This window comes from Saccopteryx leptura, chromosome 5 (genome assembly GCF_036850995.1).
Source record: "Saccopteryx leptura isolate mSacLep1 chromosome 5, mSacLep1_pri_phased_curated, whole genome shotgun sequence".
In the NCBI taxonomy this organism is placed as follows: domain Eukaryota; kingdom Metazoa; phylum Chordata; class Mammalia; order Chiroptera; family Emballonuridae; genus Saccopteryx; species Saccopteryx leptura.
The window spans coordinates 37,321,479-37,342,331 of record NC_089507.1 but is presented as its reverse complement, the minus strand read 5'-3'; the positions used below and the strand labels follow the sequence as shown (position 1 = coordinate 37,342,331).

The window sequence follows — 20,853 nt, the reverse complement described above, 5'->3', positions numbered from 1 at the left end:
AGCACAACAACCTGAAAATTAAATGTGGTTTAACCCTTAACACTTTGGTTTTAATAAAAGTTAAGCAGCATGTGTATGTGAAATTGAATCTGGGATTTTGCTTCAGATATTCTATAAACCTTACGTTACATATGTTTATTCAAAGAAAATTTATGAGCTGTAGCAAAGCCATTCCTTTCAATCTTCTCTACCATCAAGTTTTACAATAAGCTCCTTAGCCTGTGAGTATGGACATTCTAGAGGTAACAGTCAAATAGTCTAACTGCATTAGAAACAATTCAACCTTCTGGAAAGCAATGCCCTTGAGCTTAACAGAATCATGCTGACCTATGCAGCTAAAGTTAACAGTATATGTCCCACCACATAAACACAAAACATACATTCACACATTCATACAAACATGTATGTATCACATTCATTTAGTTAATAAAAGTTTATCAGGTTTCTACAAAATATAAGTCCTATTAGGAACTATAGAAAAGATTAATAAATCCCATTCAGTTTCTTACTGTATCTTGTAAAGTTTTAAACTACTAACCACTCCTAGTCACTTGACAATATTACATGGTTAAATCTGAAAGGGTAGTGTACGAATAATTCTGTATCGTCAGCGCACAGCTCCGTGTGTGGTACATAACAGGGACTCAGAAAATGTCAGTTACATAAATGAATGAATTGTGACCTCTCTCACCCAAAAAAAGGGGGGAAAAGGAAATCAAGTGCATAGAGAGTAATATGGAAAAGGATAAAACCAATTTTAAACTATCGAATTTATTTTTTATTTAGTTAAGTTTAACAGGGTAACACTGATCAACTAGATTACACAGATTTTGGGCAAAAATTTCCACATCATTTGGACAGTCGATTATGTTGTATACCCATCACCCAAAGTCAAATCATCCTGCGACACCTTATATTTTCCCCCTTTATGTCCCTCTCTCTCCCCCATTCCTCTCCCCCCACCACCCCTGCTAGTAACCACTGCACTCCTATTTATGTCCATGAGTCTCAATTTTGTGTCCACCTCTGTATGGAATCATACAATTCTTAGCTTTTTCTGATTTACTTAATTCACGCAATATAATTAACTATTGAATTTCAAGACTGGAAAGAACTTTAAGATCTCAACCACATTTCCAGTAGGTAGTATGGTTCTACCATTGTCTAATATTTCTTTATGCATCTATTTCCTCATCTTATAAAAATTTAGACTAGATAATCCCTAAGGACCTTTTGGGTTTAAGAGTCTATGATTAGATGACCACAACTAATAAAAATAAATAAATAAACACACACACACACACACACACACACACACACACACACATACATACTGCTTCAGTCAAGCATATATGCTCATGTCTGAACTGATACAATGCTTTATCTCATTCAGCATTACTAGAAAACTGTCTATGTATCTTACATTTATTTATGTCACCCATAAAAATACTTAGTATAAAGTTAGCCTTAACTTAATTTTTGTTCATTTAAAAGTCTTTCTAGATAAAGGTTTTACCAAGTTTCCAAAATTGTTTTTCTCTATTATATTTACCTTCCTCCCCTGAAATACATAAGTCACTTTGTACACTGACACAGAAATGAAAAACGGTGGTCAATGCCCTTAAAGAGGCTTACTAAGAAAAACCTGCTAAAGAAAATATATAAAATACTTAGGGAACATGTGAACAAAATTAATTCTTTCAGGTTCAGAGATGCTCACAGAAGACAGATGTGAGCTGGACCTTGAAGAATGAATAAAGTTTGTGAAGCAGAGAGGTAAGAAACAACATGAACACCCTGGCCGGTTGGCTCAGCGGTAGAGCGTCGGCCTAGCGTGTGGAGGACCCAGGTTCGATTCCCGGCCAGGGCACACGGGAGAAGCGCCCATTTGCTTCTCCACCCCTCCGCCGCGCTTTCCTCTCTGTCTCTCTCTTCCCCTCCCGCAGCCAAGGCTCCATTGGAGCAAAGATGGCCCGGGCGCTGGGGATGGCTCTGTGGCCTCTGCCTCAGGTGCTAGAGTGGCTCTGGTCGCGACATGGCGACGCCCAGGATGGGCAGAGCATCGCCCCCTGGTGGGCAGAGCGTCGCCCCCTGTTGGGCGTGCCGGGTGGATCCCGGTCGGGCGCATGCGGGAGTCTGTCTCTCCCTGTTTCCAGCTTCAGAAAAATGGAAAAAAAAAAAAAAAAAAATTATACAACATGAACAAAGAAAGTATGGAACCATGAGACACTCCCAGAATAGCAACCAGGCCACACAGCCAGAAGCTGCAGTGCATTGGTTTGTGAGAGAACTGGGGTTAAATGTAGCAAGGTGCATGACTCCTGACTTGTGGATCATAAGAAGAATCAGGAGTTTATCTTTCAGGCCAGCAGGACATGCCAGTCCCACAGCACTGTGTGAATTCTTTCCACTGGCACAGAACATATTACGGATACAATTTCCAGATCCCCAAATTCTGTATTTATCTTTCCTAAATCTGAACTGCCTCATAATATTACTGCAGGTAAAACACCATGCTACTTCTCCAGCTAACCTGCTTCTCTTACAATCACCCTCCAGGCCCTTTACAAAAAAAAAAAAAGGGCATTCCTTTCACCAATTTTACTATGGTATACTATATTGGCTCAGGGTATAAAAACCATCATGGCATCAAGCAGTTCTAATTCATAATATTAATGGCAGTGAGACTTATTTTATTCAAGGACTCATAAAAGTGTCTTTTAGGGCTTTAGGTTTTCCTATCTTATAGATCATTCTTCTAAAAACAAAGTATGGAGTAAGAAATGGAATATCTTACTTCATACATGCTGTAATGTGGTGGGAGTCATAACAATTTCCCCTGAACTAGTACAAACAAAAACAAAAAATCTTTTTAAAGAAAAGCAAAGTATTGGAATACAGCACCTTATTTTGAGCTCTGTGACTATTCTGTTTATTAAACTCTAAGTAAGAGAATATATATATATATTAACTCATTTGACTAAAAAGAAAAGTGAAGGAAGACTTTTTTTTCCATTAGAAACTGAATGCAGTCTAGCTATCTAACTTGACAATGAGAGCTGTCTCTTACCAATTACATTAGAATACAATCTTTTGTGTGTGTGTGACAGAGACCGAGAGAGACAGGGACAGATAGACAGGAAGGGAGAGAGGTGAGATGCATCAACATTTTAGTGTGGCACCCTAGCTGTTCATTGATTGCTTTCTCATATGTACCTTGGTCAGGGGGCTACAGCAGACCGAGTGACCCCTTGCTCAAGCCAGCCAGCAACCTTGGGCTCAAGCTGGTGAGCCTTGCTCAAATCAGATGAGCCCACGCTCAAGCCTGCAACCTCGAGGTTTCAAACCTGGGTCCTCACACCCCAGTCCTATGCTCTATCCACTGCACCACTGCCTGGTCAGGCTATATTATATTTATATATACAAATAAATAATGATAATTAAAACCAGGGAAAATTTTAAATAATTAAAATTCATATGGTCAGTAAGTTTTTTATGCATTTTAACTTACACAAGTACGTTGTAAGGAAGACTGACAGGATGATCAATTAAAAAAGATTGTCTTAAGAATAAAAATATTTACATTATAGTAAGTCTTTGGGGGCCCTGGCTGGTTGGGTCAGTGGTAAAGCCTCTGCCGGCGTGTGGATGACCCGGGTTGGAATCCCAGTCAGGGCACATGGGAGAAGCATCCATCTGCTCTTGGTATTCTCTCTCTCCCCCACCCCCTGCAGCCATGGCTCTAGTGGAGCAAGTTGGCCCTAGGCATTAGGATGACTCCATGGCCTCTGCCTCAGGAGCTAAGAAGAGGTGGATTGCTGAGCAACAGTGCAACATCCCAAATGGGCAGAGCATTGCCCCCTAGTGGGCTTGCCAGGTAGACCCCAAAGGGGGAGCATGTGGGAGTCTGTGTCTCTGTCTCCCCTCCTCTCACTGGAAAAAAAAATCTTTGGGGGAAGTAGCTCAGAAATAAGAATTCCACCTCAAAAAAAAAACAAAAAAAACTTAATGTCCACCTATTAAAGAAAGCTTGTTCATGCACTTTAAAAAATGGATGATGGCCCTGGCCGGTTGGCTCAGTGGTAGAGCATCGGCCTGGCGTGTGGGGGACCCGGGTTCGATTCCCGGCCAGGGCACATAGGAGAAGCGCCCATTTGCTTCTCCACCTCCCCCCTCCTTCCTCTCTGTCTCTCTCTTCCCCTCCCGCAGCCAAGGCTCCATTGGAGCAAAGATGGCCCGGGCGCTGGAAATGGCTCCTTGGCCTCTGCCCCAGGCACTAGAGTGGCTCTGGTCGAGGCAGAGCGACACCCCGGAGGGGCAGAGCACCGCCCCCTGGTGGGCAGAGCGTCGCCCCTGGTGGGCGTGCCGGGTGGATCCCGGTCGGGCGCATGCGGGAGTCTGTCTGACTGTCTCTCCCCATTTCCAGCTTCAGAAAAAAAAAAAAAAAAAAATGGATGATGATGTTTAGCAAATCACTATAATGTTCTTAACCCATCAGATATATTTAAAAGAGCAATAATTTTGTTTTAAAACTGTAACGTTTATAATACATTGGAAATTATATATTGCCAACTATTTACATTTAAGGTGAAAATTATAGATGGCAATATATGTGTGGGGGTACAACGTTTTCAAAATTCTTTTAAGGGTGAAGTAAGCAGATTTGAAGACTACTGTATTTTAAAAATATGGCTATCCTAAATATAAATACTCTTCAAGCAATCCTTTCTCAACTGAATTAGATTTTCCATCCTATTATCAAATATAAAACCTACAGTGCACATAAATACATGTATACAAACTCATGCACATTCCACAAACCTGTTGAAAACACTGGGCGTAGGACTGTGGTCGCGCTCCCTCTCCCTCTCTCTCGTGCGCTCTCTCTCTCTGTCCCGGTCGCGCTCTCGGTCTCGGTCTCTGTCTCGGTCCCTGTCTCGGTCTTTCTCTCTTCTTGCATAATAGTCCCATTGCTTGCTGGTGTCCACAAGACTAGGCCACGATGGAGCAGAACCAGGAAGGTGGGGAAAGGCAACTAAAAAAACCACAACATAACAATTAAAAACAAAAGTTATGGTATTTAAAAGACAAAAGAAAAAAAAAGACAAAAGAAAAAGACCAGAAAAAGTACTAAAAAATAAAGACAAAACTCCTACCAAAAATGTTTCATTAAATTATATTGAAAACTTATAATTAGAAATTAGATGGTGCCACAGATTGGGGGAATATCCAGAAACAAACCTTAAAAAGACCTAACATATAAAGACATTTCATTTTGCAAGGTGAACAGGAACCAGAAATATAGACACGACAAACTTAGCAATATCAAAAATATAAACCAGATTTTATTAGGATTACCTTCAAAGAGAAAATGACGGTCAATCTAGAAACACGTACTGAATAAATTATTTCAAAAATAAGAAAACAAAACAAAGGCATTTATAAACAAAAAAACAAATGTTGGAATCAACAGAGTTCAGCAGAAGTACATCTATTAGATAGATTTATAATTCATTTAAAGAGTAACCAATAAAATATATATTTTTTCAAAACAATAAAGGAAAAAAACAGAATTTTTAAAAAATCAATTCAACAAAGATGGAAAACATGGGGGTGAGGTCAACAAGGTTATTAGCTCAACAGTCAGAATACTATAGAAGATCAACTTCATCAGGACTGAATGTATAGGTTAGATAACAGGATTTTTATTCATACTTCTAAAAACTGGGACTATATTCTGAAGATGAAAACCACATAAAATGGTTGAAAGGACGGGAGAAAAAATATTAATATCCCTCAATCTCTTACTGTATGACAAAATTGAGTCGTATAGTAAAAATTATCTAGGAAAGAATAACTACATAAAGATGGAAAATGTAACTAACCAAGAAGACAGAACAAATTAAACTCCCCAGTGTCTAACACCATAACTTTAAGTTTTAGAGAGTAAGAGCTACTACTAATATAAGTAGAAATAAAAAAATCCACAAAGATTATGAGAGAATGCCAAATTTATCTCAATTATTGATACCTTAAGCAGACAATATAATTGCTGCAGATATGTAAGGCTTGAACAAAGCACTGTTAACAAGGTTGATAATGAACATAACAGAATACTGTCTATAAAAGTTAAAGAATACTCCTTCTCAAGCACATATGTAACATTTACAAAAATAGACTATGTACTTTCAGAGGATAAAATAAACACTCTATTCCCTGATCACCATACAATTTAAATTAGTAAATTTTTACATTTATGAAAAAATAATCTCTATATATTTCAAATTAAAAATACATTTCTCATAACTCAGGTGTCAAAAAAATTTTTTAAATCATTTAGGAACTGATTATAAACATCAAATGTCTAGAGATGCAAACTGTTCTGGATGAAAAGTTACTCTCCAAAAGCACTACATTAAAAAAGATGAAAAAGGCCCTGGCCGGTTGGCTCAGCGGTAGAGCATCGGCCAGGTGTGCAGGAGTCCCAGGTTTGATTCCCGGCCAGGGCACACAGGAGAAGCGCCCATCTGCTTCTCCATCCCTCCCCCTCTCCTTCCTCTCTGCTCTCTCTTCCCCTCCCGCAGCCAAGGCTCCACTGGAGCAGAGTTTGCCTGGGCGCTGAGGGTGGCTCTGTGGCCTCTGCCTCAAGCGCTTGAATGGCTCTGGATGCAAAAAAGCGATGCCCCAGAGGGGCAGAGCATCGCCCCCTGGTGGGCATGCCGGGTGGATCCCGGTCGGGCGCATGCGGGAGTCTGTCTGACTGCCTCCCTGTTTCCAGCTTCAGAAAAATGAAAAAAAAAAAAAAAAGATGAAAAATTAACACACTAAGCTTCTAACTTTAATCACAGAATTCAAATTATACTATAGAGCCATGATAATCACAGAATTCAAATTATACTATAGTGCCATGACAATCAAAACAGCACAGTATTGGCAGGAAAGCAGACACACAGACCAATGGCACAGAATCATATATATGGATAAATAATCTTTGACAAAGGAGCCCAAAACACACAATGGAAAGAAAGCCTCTTCAATAAATGGTGCTGGGAAAATTGGAAAGCCACATACAAAAGAATAAAACTTGACTATACTTTGTCCCCATGCACAAAAATTAATTCAAAATGGATCAAAGACCTAAACAAAAGATCTGAAACAATAAATTACATAGAAGAAAACATAGGTACTAAATTCATGGCCTTGGCCATAGAGAACAATTTATAAATTTGACCCCAAAGGCAAGAGAAATAAAGGCAAAAATAAATGAATGGGACTATATCAAACTAAAAAGTTTCTGCACAGAAAAAGAAACTGGCAACAAAACAAATAGGCAGCCAATTAAATGGGAGATGCTATTTGCAAACAAAAGCTCCAATAAGGGGTTAATATCCAAAATACATAAAGAACTCACAAAGCTCAGCAACAAACAAACAAACCATCCAATTAAAAAATGGGGAGAGGATCTGAACAGACACTTCTCCCATGAAGACATCCAAATGGCCAACAGATATATGAAAAGATACTCATCTTCACTAGCTATTCGAGAAATGCAAATCAAAACTACCACCTCACACCTGTTAGATTAGCTATTATCAACAAGACAGGTAGTAACAAATGTTGGAGAGTCTGTGGAGAAGAATCATTCATGCTGTGGTAATGCAAATTAGTACAACCATTATGAAAGAAAGTATGGTGGTTCCTCAGAAAATAAGAATAGAACTACTATATGACCCAGCAATCCCTCTACTGGCTATCTATTTCAAAACTCAAAAACATTGGTACATAAAGACACATTCACCCCCATTTTCATCGCAGCATTATTCATTGGCCAAGACTTGGAAACAACCAAAGTGTCCCTCAAGAGAGGACTGGATAAAAAAAGATGTGGTACATATACTGCTCACAAAAATTAGGGGATATTTTAAAATGAATATGAAGCAATAAAATATCCCCTAATTTTTGTGAGCAGTGTATATACCCTGGAACACTACTCAGCCATAAGAAATGACGACATATTGCCATTTATGACAACATGGATGAATCCTGAGAACATTATACTGAGTGAAATAAGTAAATCAGAAAAAGCTAAGAATTGTATGATTTCACAAATAGGTGGGATATAAAACTGAGACTCATGTACATAGATAAAAGTGAAGTCGTTACCAGGGGGAGGGGACCATGAGAGAGAGGAATGTGGGGGAGGGGAGGGGTAAGGATGTAAAGAGGGACAAATACACGGCAATGGAAAATTATTTGACCTTGGGTGATGGGTATAGAATATAATCAAGTTCAAATGCTATAGAAATGTTTACCTGAAACCTATGTACTCTTATTGATAAATGTCACCCTGCTAAATTCAATTTTCTAAATAAAATTTAGAAAGATTATGAAAAACAGAATAATCTAAAAGAAGAGAGATAATAAAAAGTATAAATCAAGAAAACAGAAAAATAATACACAAATAAAAAGTAGGAAGTTGGTTTTTGTAGACAAATAAAACATGACAATCTCTGACAAGACTATACAGAAAGAGACTGCATGAACAATATCAGAACCAAAACAAGACCACAACTACAAATGGTGCAGAGATTAAACAATGCATAAATTACACACTTGATGAGAACACATTTAAAGACTTAGCTGCAGACAGATTAATTCTTAAAAATTACCAAACAAAAGTGACTCAAGAACTAAAAGAAATCTTAATCATCCTATAACTATTAAAGATATTAAATTAGTAATTTAAAACCTTTCCACAAGATCAGATGGCTTTTATAGGTGGGTTTTTATTAGTTTATAAGGTATTGACCATGTCAAAATCCTAGATAAATCAGTACTTTTTTTAAAGTAATCAATCATGTATCTCAGCAAATAAACAGTGTTTTAATATTAGAAAAACATTAGAAATCTGCCACATTAACAAGTTAGAGAAAAATAGTATAATTATCTCAGAAAGCAGTTGATAAAAATAAAGATCATTCAGTTTAAAAACTATTAGAAAACTACAAGAAATTTTCCTTACTGATGTAGGGTTCTATCAAAAACCTAACAGTAAAACTGTAGTAGTAAAAATTATAAAAGCTTTGAAAAAAAGGTATTAAGAAAAGAACTCTACTTTCAATACCTCAACATTATATGGAGGACTTAGAACAGTAAAAATAACAAACAAACAAAAAAATGGTGGAGGGTGAGAAAGAAGAATCGGAAAAGGAACAAAATCATTATCTGCAGATGGTATTACCTGAAGACACTTTACAAATTATAGTGAGAATTTAACAGGTAACTGGCTACATGATCAATATACAATGATCGGTGTATGTACCTTTATTATGCATAACTCCATAGTATATAGAGACACATGAATGAAACAAAAACCAATTCTATTTCTAAATATAAGCCAACAGAACATGGAATTCAAATGAATATATCATTTACAACAACAAAAACACCATATGCCTATTACTAAATCTAGCCAAAGATAGGCAAGTAATATATATGAATATAGTTATAGCACTTAACTGAAACACATTAAAAGACATCTCCCTAAATGGTGAGTATTTGTTTATAGATGAAATCATGTTGTAAGGTATGAATTTCACACAAAATTGATAGGGAGCTCAACTGAATTTCAACCTATGGTATAAGAGCTAAAACTACAGAGCCAGGCTACATGGGTTTCAAATCCTGACTGCCATTTACTGTGATACTAGGGAAATTACTTAATCTGGCTGTTTTTCATTTTCCTGTCCATAAAATGAGGATAATAACAGTATGCCTGTTTTATAAGGTTGTCAGGATTACATGAGTTTGTCATTTAACATACATAATATAAATGCTAGTTATTTTAGTAAAAATCTAAACAGTTTTTCATGGAACTTGTAAAGTTGGTTCTAAAATGAATATGGAAGAACAGTGGCTCAAGAATACTTCCAAATAAAGGTTACATTTTGCTGAACCAGGTATCAGATTTACAATAAAATTTATAATTAAGATAGTGTATCATTATTAGCACAAAGAGTAGTTAAAGAAACCAAATGAATAGTCGAGAAAGCAAAGAAACAGATTCATGATCCTTATGAAGGATAGACTACTCAACAATGGGTTAATGATATATACATGAAAAACAAAATCTGAAAACTTCTGGGGAAAAATATGTACTAGACTCTAGAGAATATTTTTTATATACTCAAGGTTGAGAAAGTCATGGTCCAAATATGAACTCAATTAAAACATGGTATGACTTTACACAGTTGAAGTATATAATGGTAATTTTAATATATTTGTCATAGGAACGTTCTCCTTTGAGTGGCTTGAGTATCAAAACTAGCTCTATAGTACACAATGCTTCTAGTCATAATAATGTAAATAAGGTTTATTGTTTAGCTTTTAGAATAAAAAATCTTGCCACAGACATAATTTTGGTTACAGGACAAGGTATAAACGCTATAAGTAGCAGTAGAGCTAACCAAGGTTGAGAGGCAGAGGGAAAGGAAGAGATGAAGGCTTAGAAAGATGCACAGTAGTTGTGATTGATGGTACTACCTGAAAACAGGACACTATAATTTCTTCTCATGGATTATAGTCATGTGCCACTTAATGATGAAGATACATTCTGAGAAATACATTATTAGGCATTTTCCTTGTTGTGCAAATATTAAGAGTGCACTTAAAAAACCTAGATGGTATAGCCTACTATATACCTAGGCTATCTGGTATGGCTATCCGGTGTAGCATATGCTACAAGCCGGAATAGCATGTTACTATACGAAACACAAGACTAAATCAAGCACAAGAGAAAATGACAAAATCAAAAGTGGTAAAAATGAGATGTATGAGGCTGCGGCTCGTGTAACATGGCATACTGTTTTACAACAAACCTTTTTTTTGTAAGTACAAATAGCACACTCTAAAAATAATGGTAAAACATTTAATATAGTAAATACATAAACCACTAACACAATCCTTTATTAAGTATCATGTACTATACACAACTGTATGTGCTATACTTTTATATGACTGGCAGGGCAGGTGTGTTTACACCAACATCACCACAAACACATGGATAATGCATTACAATGGCTATGATGTGACGAGGCGATGGAAATTTTTTAGTTCCATTATCTTATAGGACAAGTCACATATATATGTAGTTTGTACCATCACTGACAGAGCATCGTTATGCAGTTAAGCAGCACAGAATGTACTCCCAACAGTTTACTGTTCTCCTAATCAAGCAGGTGTCTGAGCCATTCCCACCTTCTACTACCAATAATTTCCTCACAGTAGGGAACCAGAATGGAACTTCTCCAAGGTAATCCAGCAATTTCACAACTCAGCATAATACTAAACTCTTCAGAGCCCTCTGAATCAGGTTGAAACTATACAGTTATAAGGCCCTGCATCTTCTCTTCTCATTTCTGGGCATTCATCATGCATTCTTTACGCTCCAGCCACACCACACTTCTTCCAGTTCATAAAGCCCACCACATTGTCATTACCACATCTCTGAACATGTTTTGAACTTCAAGTCACATCATTTATAGCTCCACCCCTTGGGAATGGGAGACCCCTGGCACTATGCTCTCATGACACCCTCTTCTACACCTGGCTGTTTCCTCACTACCCTATAAACATGATAAGGGCAAACCTACGTCTATGTCTAGTTTACTGTATCCCTAAAACCTAGTACCAATGCACAGCACTTTAAAAAAATATGTAAGTAATCAAGGATCTAAGCAGAAAGTGGTATTAAAAGCCCTTGGAATGGATAAAGTTGGTAAGAGTGAACCTGATAGAGAACCTAGCCAAAGGATCAAGGAAAAAAGATAAACCATTGATGGGGAAAGATCAGAGTAAGGCTAGATGGATACTATGAGTCAAAACTCAGAAAGATTATGGACCATAAAGACAATTGGTGAGAAATCCTAAATCTTTTAAGGAAAAGAAAAGGTATAAATATCACTGTTACATCATCATTCATTAATTTTTAAAAGTTCAGTTGATAAAAAAATAAAATTTATCTGTTAACTGACCTTAAATATAAGATCTAGTTATTACTACTTTAGTTAATACATAGTATTTTAAACCATGGAAGTATGTTTTCATTGCTATAAAAATATTTAAGTCCTTTATTGATTCAAATGGAATCTGGTAACTAAAAATACTTACCATTGCCATATGGAAAAGCACGTGCAGAACGACTATCGTAGCCAGAGGAATGTCCACTGTTGAAGAAAAATGTACATTTATGTAGTGCAAATAAATTTTAAATTTTAACAGTTTGGTGCAAAACAAAAAGGCAGAGAAGTATGACTTATTTAACCACATTATAATAATAAGCTTTAATTCAGTAACTTTACTTTTAATTCTATAAACACAGGCTTTTTAACCTCTAAAAATATTAAACTTTAACACCAGTTGTAAAGAAAAATATAGCTTGCTAGTACTATTTAATATGAATAATCCAATGAATTCATCTTAACTAATAACAGAGAAACTCTAAGGCTCTTAGTTAGAATTTAGTCTTAAAAAGAAATTGGGTCTTAATGGTTATAAATCATAACTTCAGCCTCACTGACAGGATCAACAAATAATACTTTTAACCTTTTGATTGAGAAAACAAACATATGTTTAACAAGGACTTAATGAAATTAAATCCTTATGTTCTCACAAATCACACTCCACTGAGTTTTATCATTTTCTTTTAAAATCATATGGTTTGTTGCTATTGATATAAAAAGATTCTCACAATTTTTCTGTCTTTTTATATCAGTTGAATCACTTTTTCAGAAATACACTACTTTTAGAGTTTAATCACCACTTAAGCAGAAATAATTATTGTCAACATTTATTAGTGATTTCTATCTATCAAGAATTATGCCAATGCTTTATATTTACTGGCTGTTTTAATCTTTACAATTCTATCAACCCCATTTGGTAAAAGAAACTAGGTGTTGAAGAGTAGTTATGAATTTTGTTTAGTCTAGTGTTTTTTCCACTGCCGGCCCACCGACCACAGCTGAGAAACACTGTGCCTAGCAGTACAGAGCTGGTCAATTATGGCGGTAAAATATGGCCTCGGTCTGTGTGATTCCAAACCTATGTTGTTAAACACAATGTTGGCATCCATGAAGTAAATATTCTTTAGTATAGCATTTCAACTAACATAAACCGTAACTACAGAGTATAAAAATAAGGCTAAGGCTACTCCCACGTAGAATGGACCAGCCCTCCTTTGTGGGAGCTGAGCTGTAGCAGGGTAGCAAGGACTTCGGCAGCTTTTCCTCACCATGGTCCCTGATAACTACTGTCCTTACCTCATCCTAAAACAGACACTCACTATTCATGATTACTAGTCATCTGTTTGTATTTCCCACAAAATTGACTACAGTCAATTTTTTAAAAAATCAATTTAGGAGTTTCTTTAATCAGTATGCCATAAATCAAAGGAAGATATTTCAAAATATTATCAGTTAGTTTTCTTTGTATTTTGTGATTGGGCCATATAGATTCAACATCTTATATAAAAGTAACTAACATTGATCTAAACTTATTAATTAAAAGGTAGGGACTACCATTTACAAAATTAAGTCTTTGAAAATATTACCAAAATATGTATGAGTCTTCAATTAAGTCTATCAATGACAAAAAATTTACAGTATACACAATGATTTACCTTTCTATTGTTGGTATAAGAGATGGAGGTGGAGCGCCTGGTGGAGGCGGAAAACCTGAAAAATTCAATCATAAGAAAAAAAATGTTAAGAGAATATGTACATTTAATGCCAAGAGTGGAATAAAGTTGCTGCACATTACTAAATTTTTCTGGGGACATAACATGCGCTTCTATGTTATAATGGACAGAAAAAAATGAAGCTTAAACTTATAAACAGATACTAGAATAATAAAACTTTAAATGAACAGTCTGGTCTAACATCCAGAACACAAACTGGGAGTCAGGACACCCGGTCTTATTTTCAGCACCACACACAGCCCATTTTGTAAGAGAAAGTTCATCTCAATGCCTTACCTTTTCACACATAAAACAGTAGTATTGCCACCAGATATGTTATACTATTTTAGAAGAAAAACAACTAAAATAACATTTACCTCTTTCAAAAAATATTTTGAGTTTCAGATGTATAGAAATTTCCTTAAAATATAATTTATAAATTATAATTTATGAATAAAATTTTACCAGTAGATAGAATGCTTAAGGCTGAGAATATTCATTATAAAACATTTTAATAGCACAACCCTAAAAAATTATTTTATAAAGAAAGGCACATAATGTAGTTTTGCATTAGTTTGGAAAGAAAGAAATTTGCACCTTTATATCATGAGGTTTGTATTATCAATAGTTTGCAATACCTAAATGAAATACCACAGAATGTGGCTAAAGGGACCCTAACAGTTAATCTACCCTGCACTTGCAAATTCAGATAGGCAAACAGAATCCCAACAAAGACTTTAAGATTCCACAACTTACACCAATTCCTTCCAAGTTTTAACAGCTCTCACTACTAGGAAATCCATTAAATTATATTATTTAAATCTCTCACACTGCAATACATATGCTATCCTAAATGAAGACAAGAAACAATCCATTGTCCTATTCTCTAACACCTTCTACATATTAAAAACATTTCCACTAGGCCTTCATTTTAGTATTATGTGTAAAAAATTGAATCCCAGTTCTCTTAACCCTTTCCAAAAGTCTAATTAAATTAGTTTTCGCCCTGCTTCAAGTTGTTCCAAATTAACCGTGCTCATCTTCACTGATTCCAGTTTTAGGATTTATAAATCCTACACTGAACATTTTAGCAGTGTACAATTTAGCAATTACCACGTTAGTCCTCAGAGTCCACAATCCTATTTTATACAGTCTAACCATCACATTTCTTTTTAAACTAAAAAGACAGACCAATGATTCCTTTACAACTAACTTTTCCTGGTAAGTCTTTTTCAGCCACATTCACAGACAATCAGTGACTCCGTCACATCTAACAATGAGTACTGACCTATGCTATCTCAACTCTGCTGCTTCTGTTTAACAAGTCATTTTGATTTTAGACCCACCCTTCCAAGCACTGTCACTTCTCATTGTCTTTATGCTCCTTGGCTTTTAATACTGAAACCAGCTAACCCACCTGCTATCACATTTGCATCGCACTACAAAAAAAAAAACAAAAAAACAAAATCTGAAAAAAAAGTAAAAAGCCAAAACTGGGCCATATATAAACTATTGATCATAATACCATTATAACAATGAACAATTTAATCACCAAAGAACAACCATCTGTCCAGTTACCAATCTACCTAATAGAGTGGTTCAGAACATATTTTCTCATGATTTTTAGTTATGTCAGTAGGGTAAAAAAAATAAGAAACCATAATAAAGTCAAGATAAACAATCTCATTTCTTGCAGTCAATTTATCACATAAAAATTTGTTGGTACTTTCTATAAAAATTTTATTTTATATCCTATATTCAGTTTTCTTCAACAAATTGATATGGTGGGAATTTCTCAGAATCTCTATTTCTACAGAAATGGGTAAGACAGGTATAAGAAAACTAATTATCTTAATCAAAACTGGAATGAAGCAAAGGCAGAGCTGAAAATAGGACCTTGAAATCCCAATAGCCTATTTCACATTCTAACCATATCAACACTGTCCCTCCTGTAACTATAGGCTTGAAATTTCATGTTTATTAACAATGATGGAGAAAACATGGAAAAAGTTTTACCTGGAGGTGGTACAGTTATTGGAATACCTAAAAAACAAGTGATGAAATTTAATATAGTAATTGGATTTTATAATCTGTTATGTATTTATGCCATCACCAAAAAAATAACCAAACAAAAAAAATAAAAACCAAAAAGAACCAAAAACAAAAAAACCTTTGAAATAAACCCCCTCGCCTCATTTTCCTGGCTTATTCACTCAAGAGAAACATTCTGCTTTCTTGCAGAGGACCAACAATTCGAGTATAACATCTGACTTCCTGATGAAAACCCAGTCTAACAACCTGATAACAGGTTTTCCCCCACAAGCTGTAATCACCAAGTTAGACATCAGTATTAAAAAGAGCACACCTGTGCATACACAAACATCAAACTCCATAAAAATAACACTAAGTTTGATAATCAACATCTGATCTTATAATTTTAACATTTTAATACAAAAATAGATCAACGAGCTCTTTAATACTGTAGATACCGCAAGGTAACTTGGAAGAGGATGGATATTCACTTAGTAAAGCTTTGTGGGACATTCAAAGGTTGACAGGAGTGGGGAAAGGTTATTATTTCCCTTGATTTGTGGGAGTAGAGAAAAAGGGTATAGCCAATTCATATATATACACAACCACAGGGCACATTAAAATAAATGTAGATACTTTACTTCTACAGGAGTTAGAAAATACTAATTTGAGTGACTCTCACTCATTTGTACACTTTATGAACTTTAAGAAATATTCAACTATGTATAAACATTCTCAGTTTATATGTGCCCTTTAATCCAAATGTAAAATTTATGTGGCACGCACATTGTACTTTTTTCTTTAAAGAAAAATGACATTACTAAGCAGGAAAACAGAAAAAAGTTAAAAACAATTTCATGATAATTTTATACCATAAATAACTGCAACAAAGCCGAAATGGTTTATTAAGTCCCATCTTCATAACTGTAGCAAATTTAGTCCAAAGAGGAAAAATAATCTAATTCATGAACTAAATGCATGGGGAAAAAATAATGAAAGCCGAATCACTTTCAAATGTTTTGTCAATGGAAAATCTGCTAATAATTTATTTTAAAAAACTTCTCTGTATGTTTTACCAGAAAAGGAGTTTTTATATAAAAAAGATCTCCAGGCAGCAAGTGGCCTTAAAATGGAGGATGAAGCACCATTTTAACCACCAAGCAATAAAAGGACATGATAAACTTACAAAACCAACAAGATTTAGAAAAATATGTAAAGTGGCCATCCTCTTTCAAAAATCATTAGGCCTCTACAAGTCTACTTAACCTGATCTACACTTACTGGCAATTCTCATCCATCCTGTGGTTACCCTGTTGCTTTCAAAATTACTCAACTAAAAGAATCCAGCAAACAATACAAGTCAGAAGAATCCCAGATGCCTAACTGCATGGGAGAGTATGAAGGGCAGAGCATATTCAGTGTTGTTAATATCCACTGTTACCCCATTTTCTTTAGAACCGTATAGGTTATTTTCGTGCACTACTGAACTTTTCACTTTGTAATCTAGTTTTTGTATTTAAACACCTATCTTCTTATGTATATAATAACTATACCAAAACCTACTCTGTAATTCTAATAACTTTACCCAAATGAACACATGAGCAGTATGTATCATTCAGCTAAGGCTCATGCTCACTATAGCTTACTAAAATGTGAATTCACGTGAAATAACTAAAATTACTTGCCAGTCCTTCTAAAATTTAGTCCTCATAAACATTAACATTGTCAAACTTTCACAAAACATAGTGACAAAAGACATATAACCAAACTGTTAAATATAGTCTGCTTTTAATTTGCATCTTACTATAATAGTATCATAGGATAGGTTGTTGTTGTTTTTTAATCAACTAGAAGAAATTAAGAACAGACAAAAAGATCATGCTATCTATATAGATGGTTTTCCAATCAGTAGTTACACATCAGAAAGTTGGCATCACAATTAGAAAGAGACCTTTTTGTGAGACCTCTATTCCACCTAAGATATTTCAGTGCAAATCTTTATTGGTAAATTTTCACTGAAATTTAACTTATAAAGTTGATTAAACACAATACAATCAATTCTTTGATAATTATCAAATGTATTTTCAAAATGCAACTGAAAAAGTTTAATATATGATATAATGTTAGGCAAACATAACTCTCATCTAAAAACCACTATTTAGCATTTGACTTTTGTTAACAAAAGAGAAATAGGGTAAGAAAAAAAAGAGTCATCTCAAAAATCCCTGTGCTCTCCCTCAACAGTTCCTCCTTCCTGGCCAACACATGTGCTGTCTAACCAACAGACTTGAAATACACAAGGCAAGTACTGTGTTTGCTTTGTCATTTACTCTATAAAATGAGTAGGGAAAAAATGTTTATTTTCCTGGAAAGTCTTGTATAAGAGTAGTAAAGATTTCTAGTATTGGCCAAAAGCTTTCAGAAATGTAATATTCAGGTTCTAATGGGGCTGAAGAGATCAGTGGTTTTGAAACTTCAGCAGCCATCAGAACCAACTGGAGAGTTTGTGAAAACACAGATGGCTGGGCCCCTCCCCTCCCCTAGCATCTCTGATTCAGTGAGTCTGGAAAGGCGCCAGAGAATCTGCATTCCTATCAAGATGATAATGTTGCTGACCAAAGAGCTTACTTTGAGAATCACTGGATTAGATTCTAAACTTCTCTTTTACATTGCTGAACACTTCAATATTCAATACAGACAAAATAAATTCCATTCCAAATTGTTATGAAACAGGCTTGTGACACTTTGAAGTAAAACAATACAGCTGTATGACAGCCTATACTATCTGGCATCCTCAAAAGAAAGAGAATTTAACTTTTCCAATTTATAATGCATACTCTTTAAAGTATGAGGATGGGAGAACCTGAAAGCTTATCTGGAGGACTGAAGAAATTGAAGCAAAGAAACAGAAAGGTAGCATACCTGCAAACACCATACTAAAAGAATGTTTACAATTCTCACAAAATTAAGAGGCTCCATATTTAACAAAAGAATAAAAATTATCTATGAACTCATTCTCAATAGTTCATCATTATTTTGTATAACTAAGGCAAAAAGAGTTACATGATAGGCAGCCTCTGACATGGCTTCCCTGAGCCTCCTAGTATTTATTCCTTTTTATATGTGTGGTAAATATCCTCTCCTTGAGTCCTGGCTGGATATAATTACTTGTTTCTAACAAACAAAATAAGCAAAAATGATAGGATTTCACTTCCATGACTACATTTCAAAAGATAGTGACTTCCACTTTGCAGGTATCCTCTAGTATCTTCTGAGCATGCATGCTTTGATGAAATAAGCTGCCATACTGGAAAGAAAACTTCTTTTCAACAAAATGGTGAGGTTGGAGATGGATCTTTCTCAGTCAAGCCTATGAGATAACCATCTCAAAGTGGGTAGCAGAGACCTTTAAGCAGAGGACACAGCTAAGCTGTCCCCAGATTCTTAACACAAAAAAACTGTTCAATAATAAATATAATGTTGTTTAGAGTCACTATATGCTTGAGTAATTTATTATGCAGCAATAACTAACCAATACATATAACAACTACCTATCATTTCTCTATTAAGTTCAAATAAAAAAAAAAAAACCTCATGGCAGAATTAAGTGATAGGTTCTCACTTTCAAATTTCAATAGCACTATTTATGTTGCAAATAAATAAGCCTGATTACTTCCCTTAAGTCTCAATGATTTCTACTTTTAAGTCAGCAAGCTCATATATAAGTTCTGCACAGAGAAACAATACATAGTCAAGATTTATAAAATCATTAAATATCACCTTCCACCACATGCTTTTTTCTATGTATCAGAATTCTTAAAATTATATGCACATATATATCACCTACCATTTACTCTTTTAAAAAAAGAAACATAGGGCCTGACCAGGCGGTGGCGCAGTGGATAGAGCGTCGGACTGGGATACGGAAGACCCAGGTTCGAGATCCCGAGGTCCCCAGCTTGAGCACGGGCTCATCTGGTTTGAGCAAAACCCCACCAACTTGAACCCAAGGTCACTGGCCCCAGCAAGGGGTTACTTGGTCTGCTGAAGGCCCGCAGTCAAGGCACATATGAGAAAGCAATCAATGAACAACTAAGGTGTTGCAACGCTCAATGAAAAACTAATGATTGATGCTTCTCATCTCTCTCCGTCCTGTCTGTCCCTTTCTATCCCTCTCTCTGACTCACTGTCTCTGTAAAAAATAAAATAAAAAAGTCTGTCTCTGCCTCCCCACCTAAAAAAATAAAAAAATAAAAAATAAATAAGAGCATCAGAGCTGGAGACAAGATCTTAAAAAAAAAAAAAAAAAAAGAAATATAGGATATAGAATAAAATTATTTTTAATAATTAAAATGAAACAATTATAATATAAAATAGAATATAAGTAATTTTAAAAGAAAAAAAATGTGTTTAAAAGGTAGTATGGTCACAAAACTTAAAGCAACCAAGTTACCAGAATACTTCATATCTAACAGGTAAAAAAGATGACTTACAGCTAACTAAAATGGAATGAACCATTTTATCCTTATTAGGATCTCTCTTAATCCTTAATCTACAGGCCACAGAAATTAAAATTCTGTTAAACAGAAACATAGAAATTTTATTATTTTTACAAAAAGAAACTTGTAAAGGAATTAATCTGTATAAAATGATATAATCACAATGACTGATGTCATACAAACAAAAGGCAAATATTAAACTATAATTAAATTCTTTAAAAAATGTAGCATGTTATTAAAAATATAACTATTATAAAGGGAGTATCCACTAGCAACGAAGACATTCAAAAATCAACACCCTGAAATTCACCATTCAAAAGAAGCTTTTAATTTCTATGAAACTTACATTTAAGTTTATTTTTAATTATGCCAGAATATACTATTTTTACACATAAAGACATTAGTCCCTATTTTGAGTTTATTAAAAACACAATAGACTAAGTGTTTGTTGTTTTTTTAACATAGAAAAACACAATAAAAGAGAAAATGAGTGCAGTTCTCAAGAATTTCAAGGAATTCTTTTGCAAAGATACTTTTCTAAGATACATTTTTGAACTGCTTACATTTTTGGCAAATAACATCAGTTAATAA

The 20,853-nt window shown here is 35.0% G+C and overlaps 1 protein-coding gene across 8 annotated transcripts in view; it reads right to left on the bottom strand.

Moving 5' to 3' along the window:
* The window catches only part of FIP1L1 (factor interacting with PAPOLA and CPSF1), an 84,693-nt gene that overhangs the window by 4,817 nt on the left and 59,023 nt on the right, over positions 1 to 20,853 (bottom strand). For 4 of the 8 annotated variants that reach the window (XM_066387198.1, XM_066387201.1, XM_066387200.1 and 1 more), the window contains 4 exons: positions 15,749 to 15,775; positions 13,676 to 13,730; positions 12,169 to 12,224; positions 4,822 to 5,035 (listed from right to left, as the gene is read on the bottom strand). In XM_066387198.1, coding sequence (XP_066243295.1) covers positions 4,822 to 5,035; positions 12,169 to 12,224; positions 13,676 to 13,730; positions 15,749 to 15,775 — 352 coding nt within the window. The remainder of the gene's footprint in view (positions 1 to 4,821; positions 5,036 to 12,168; positions 12,225 to 13,675; positions 13,731 to 15,748; positions 15,776 to 20,853) is intronic. The other 4 variants (XM_066387199.1, XM_066387203.1, XM_066387202.1 and 1 more) reach the window with 1 other exon arrangement.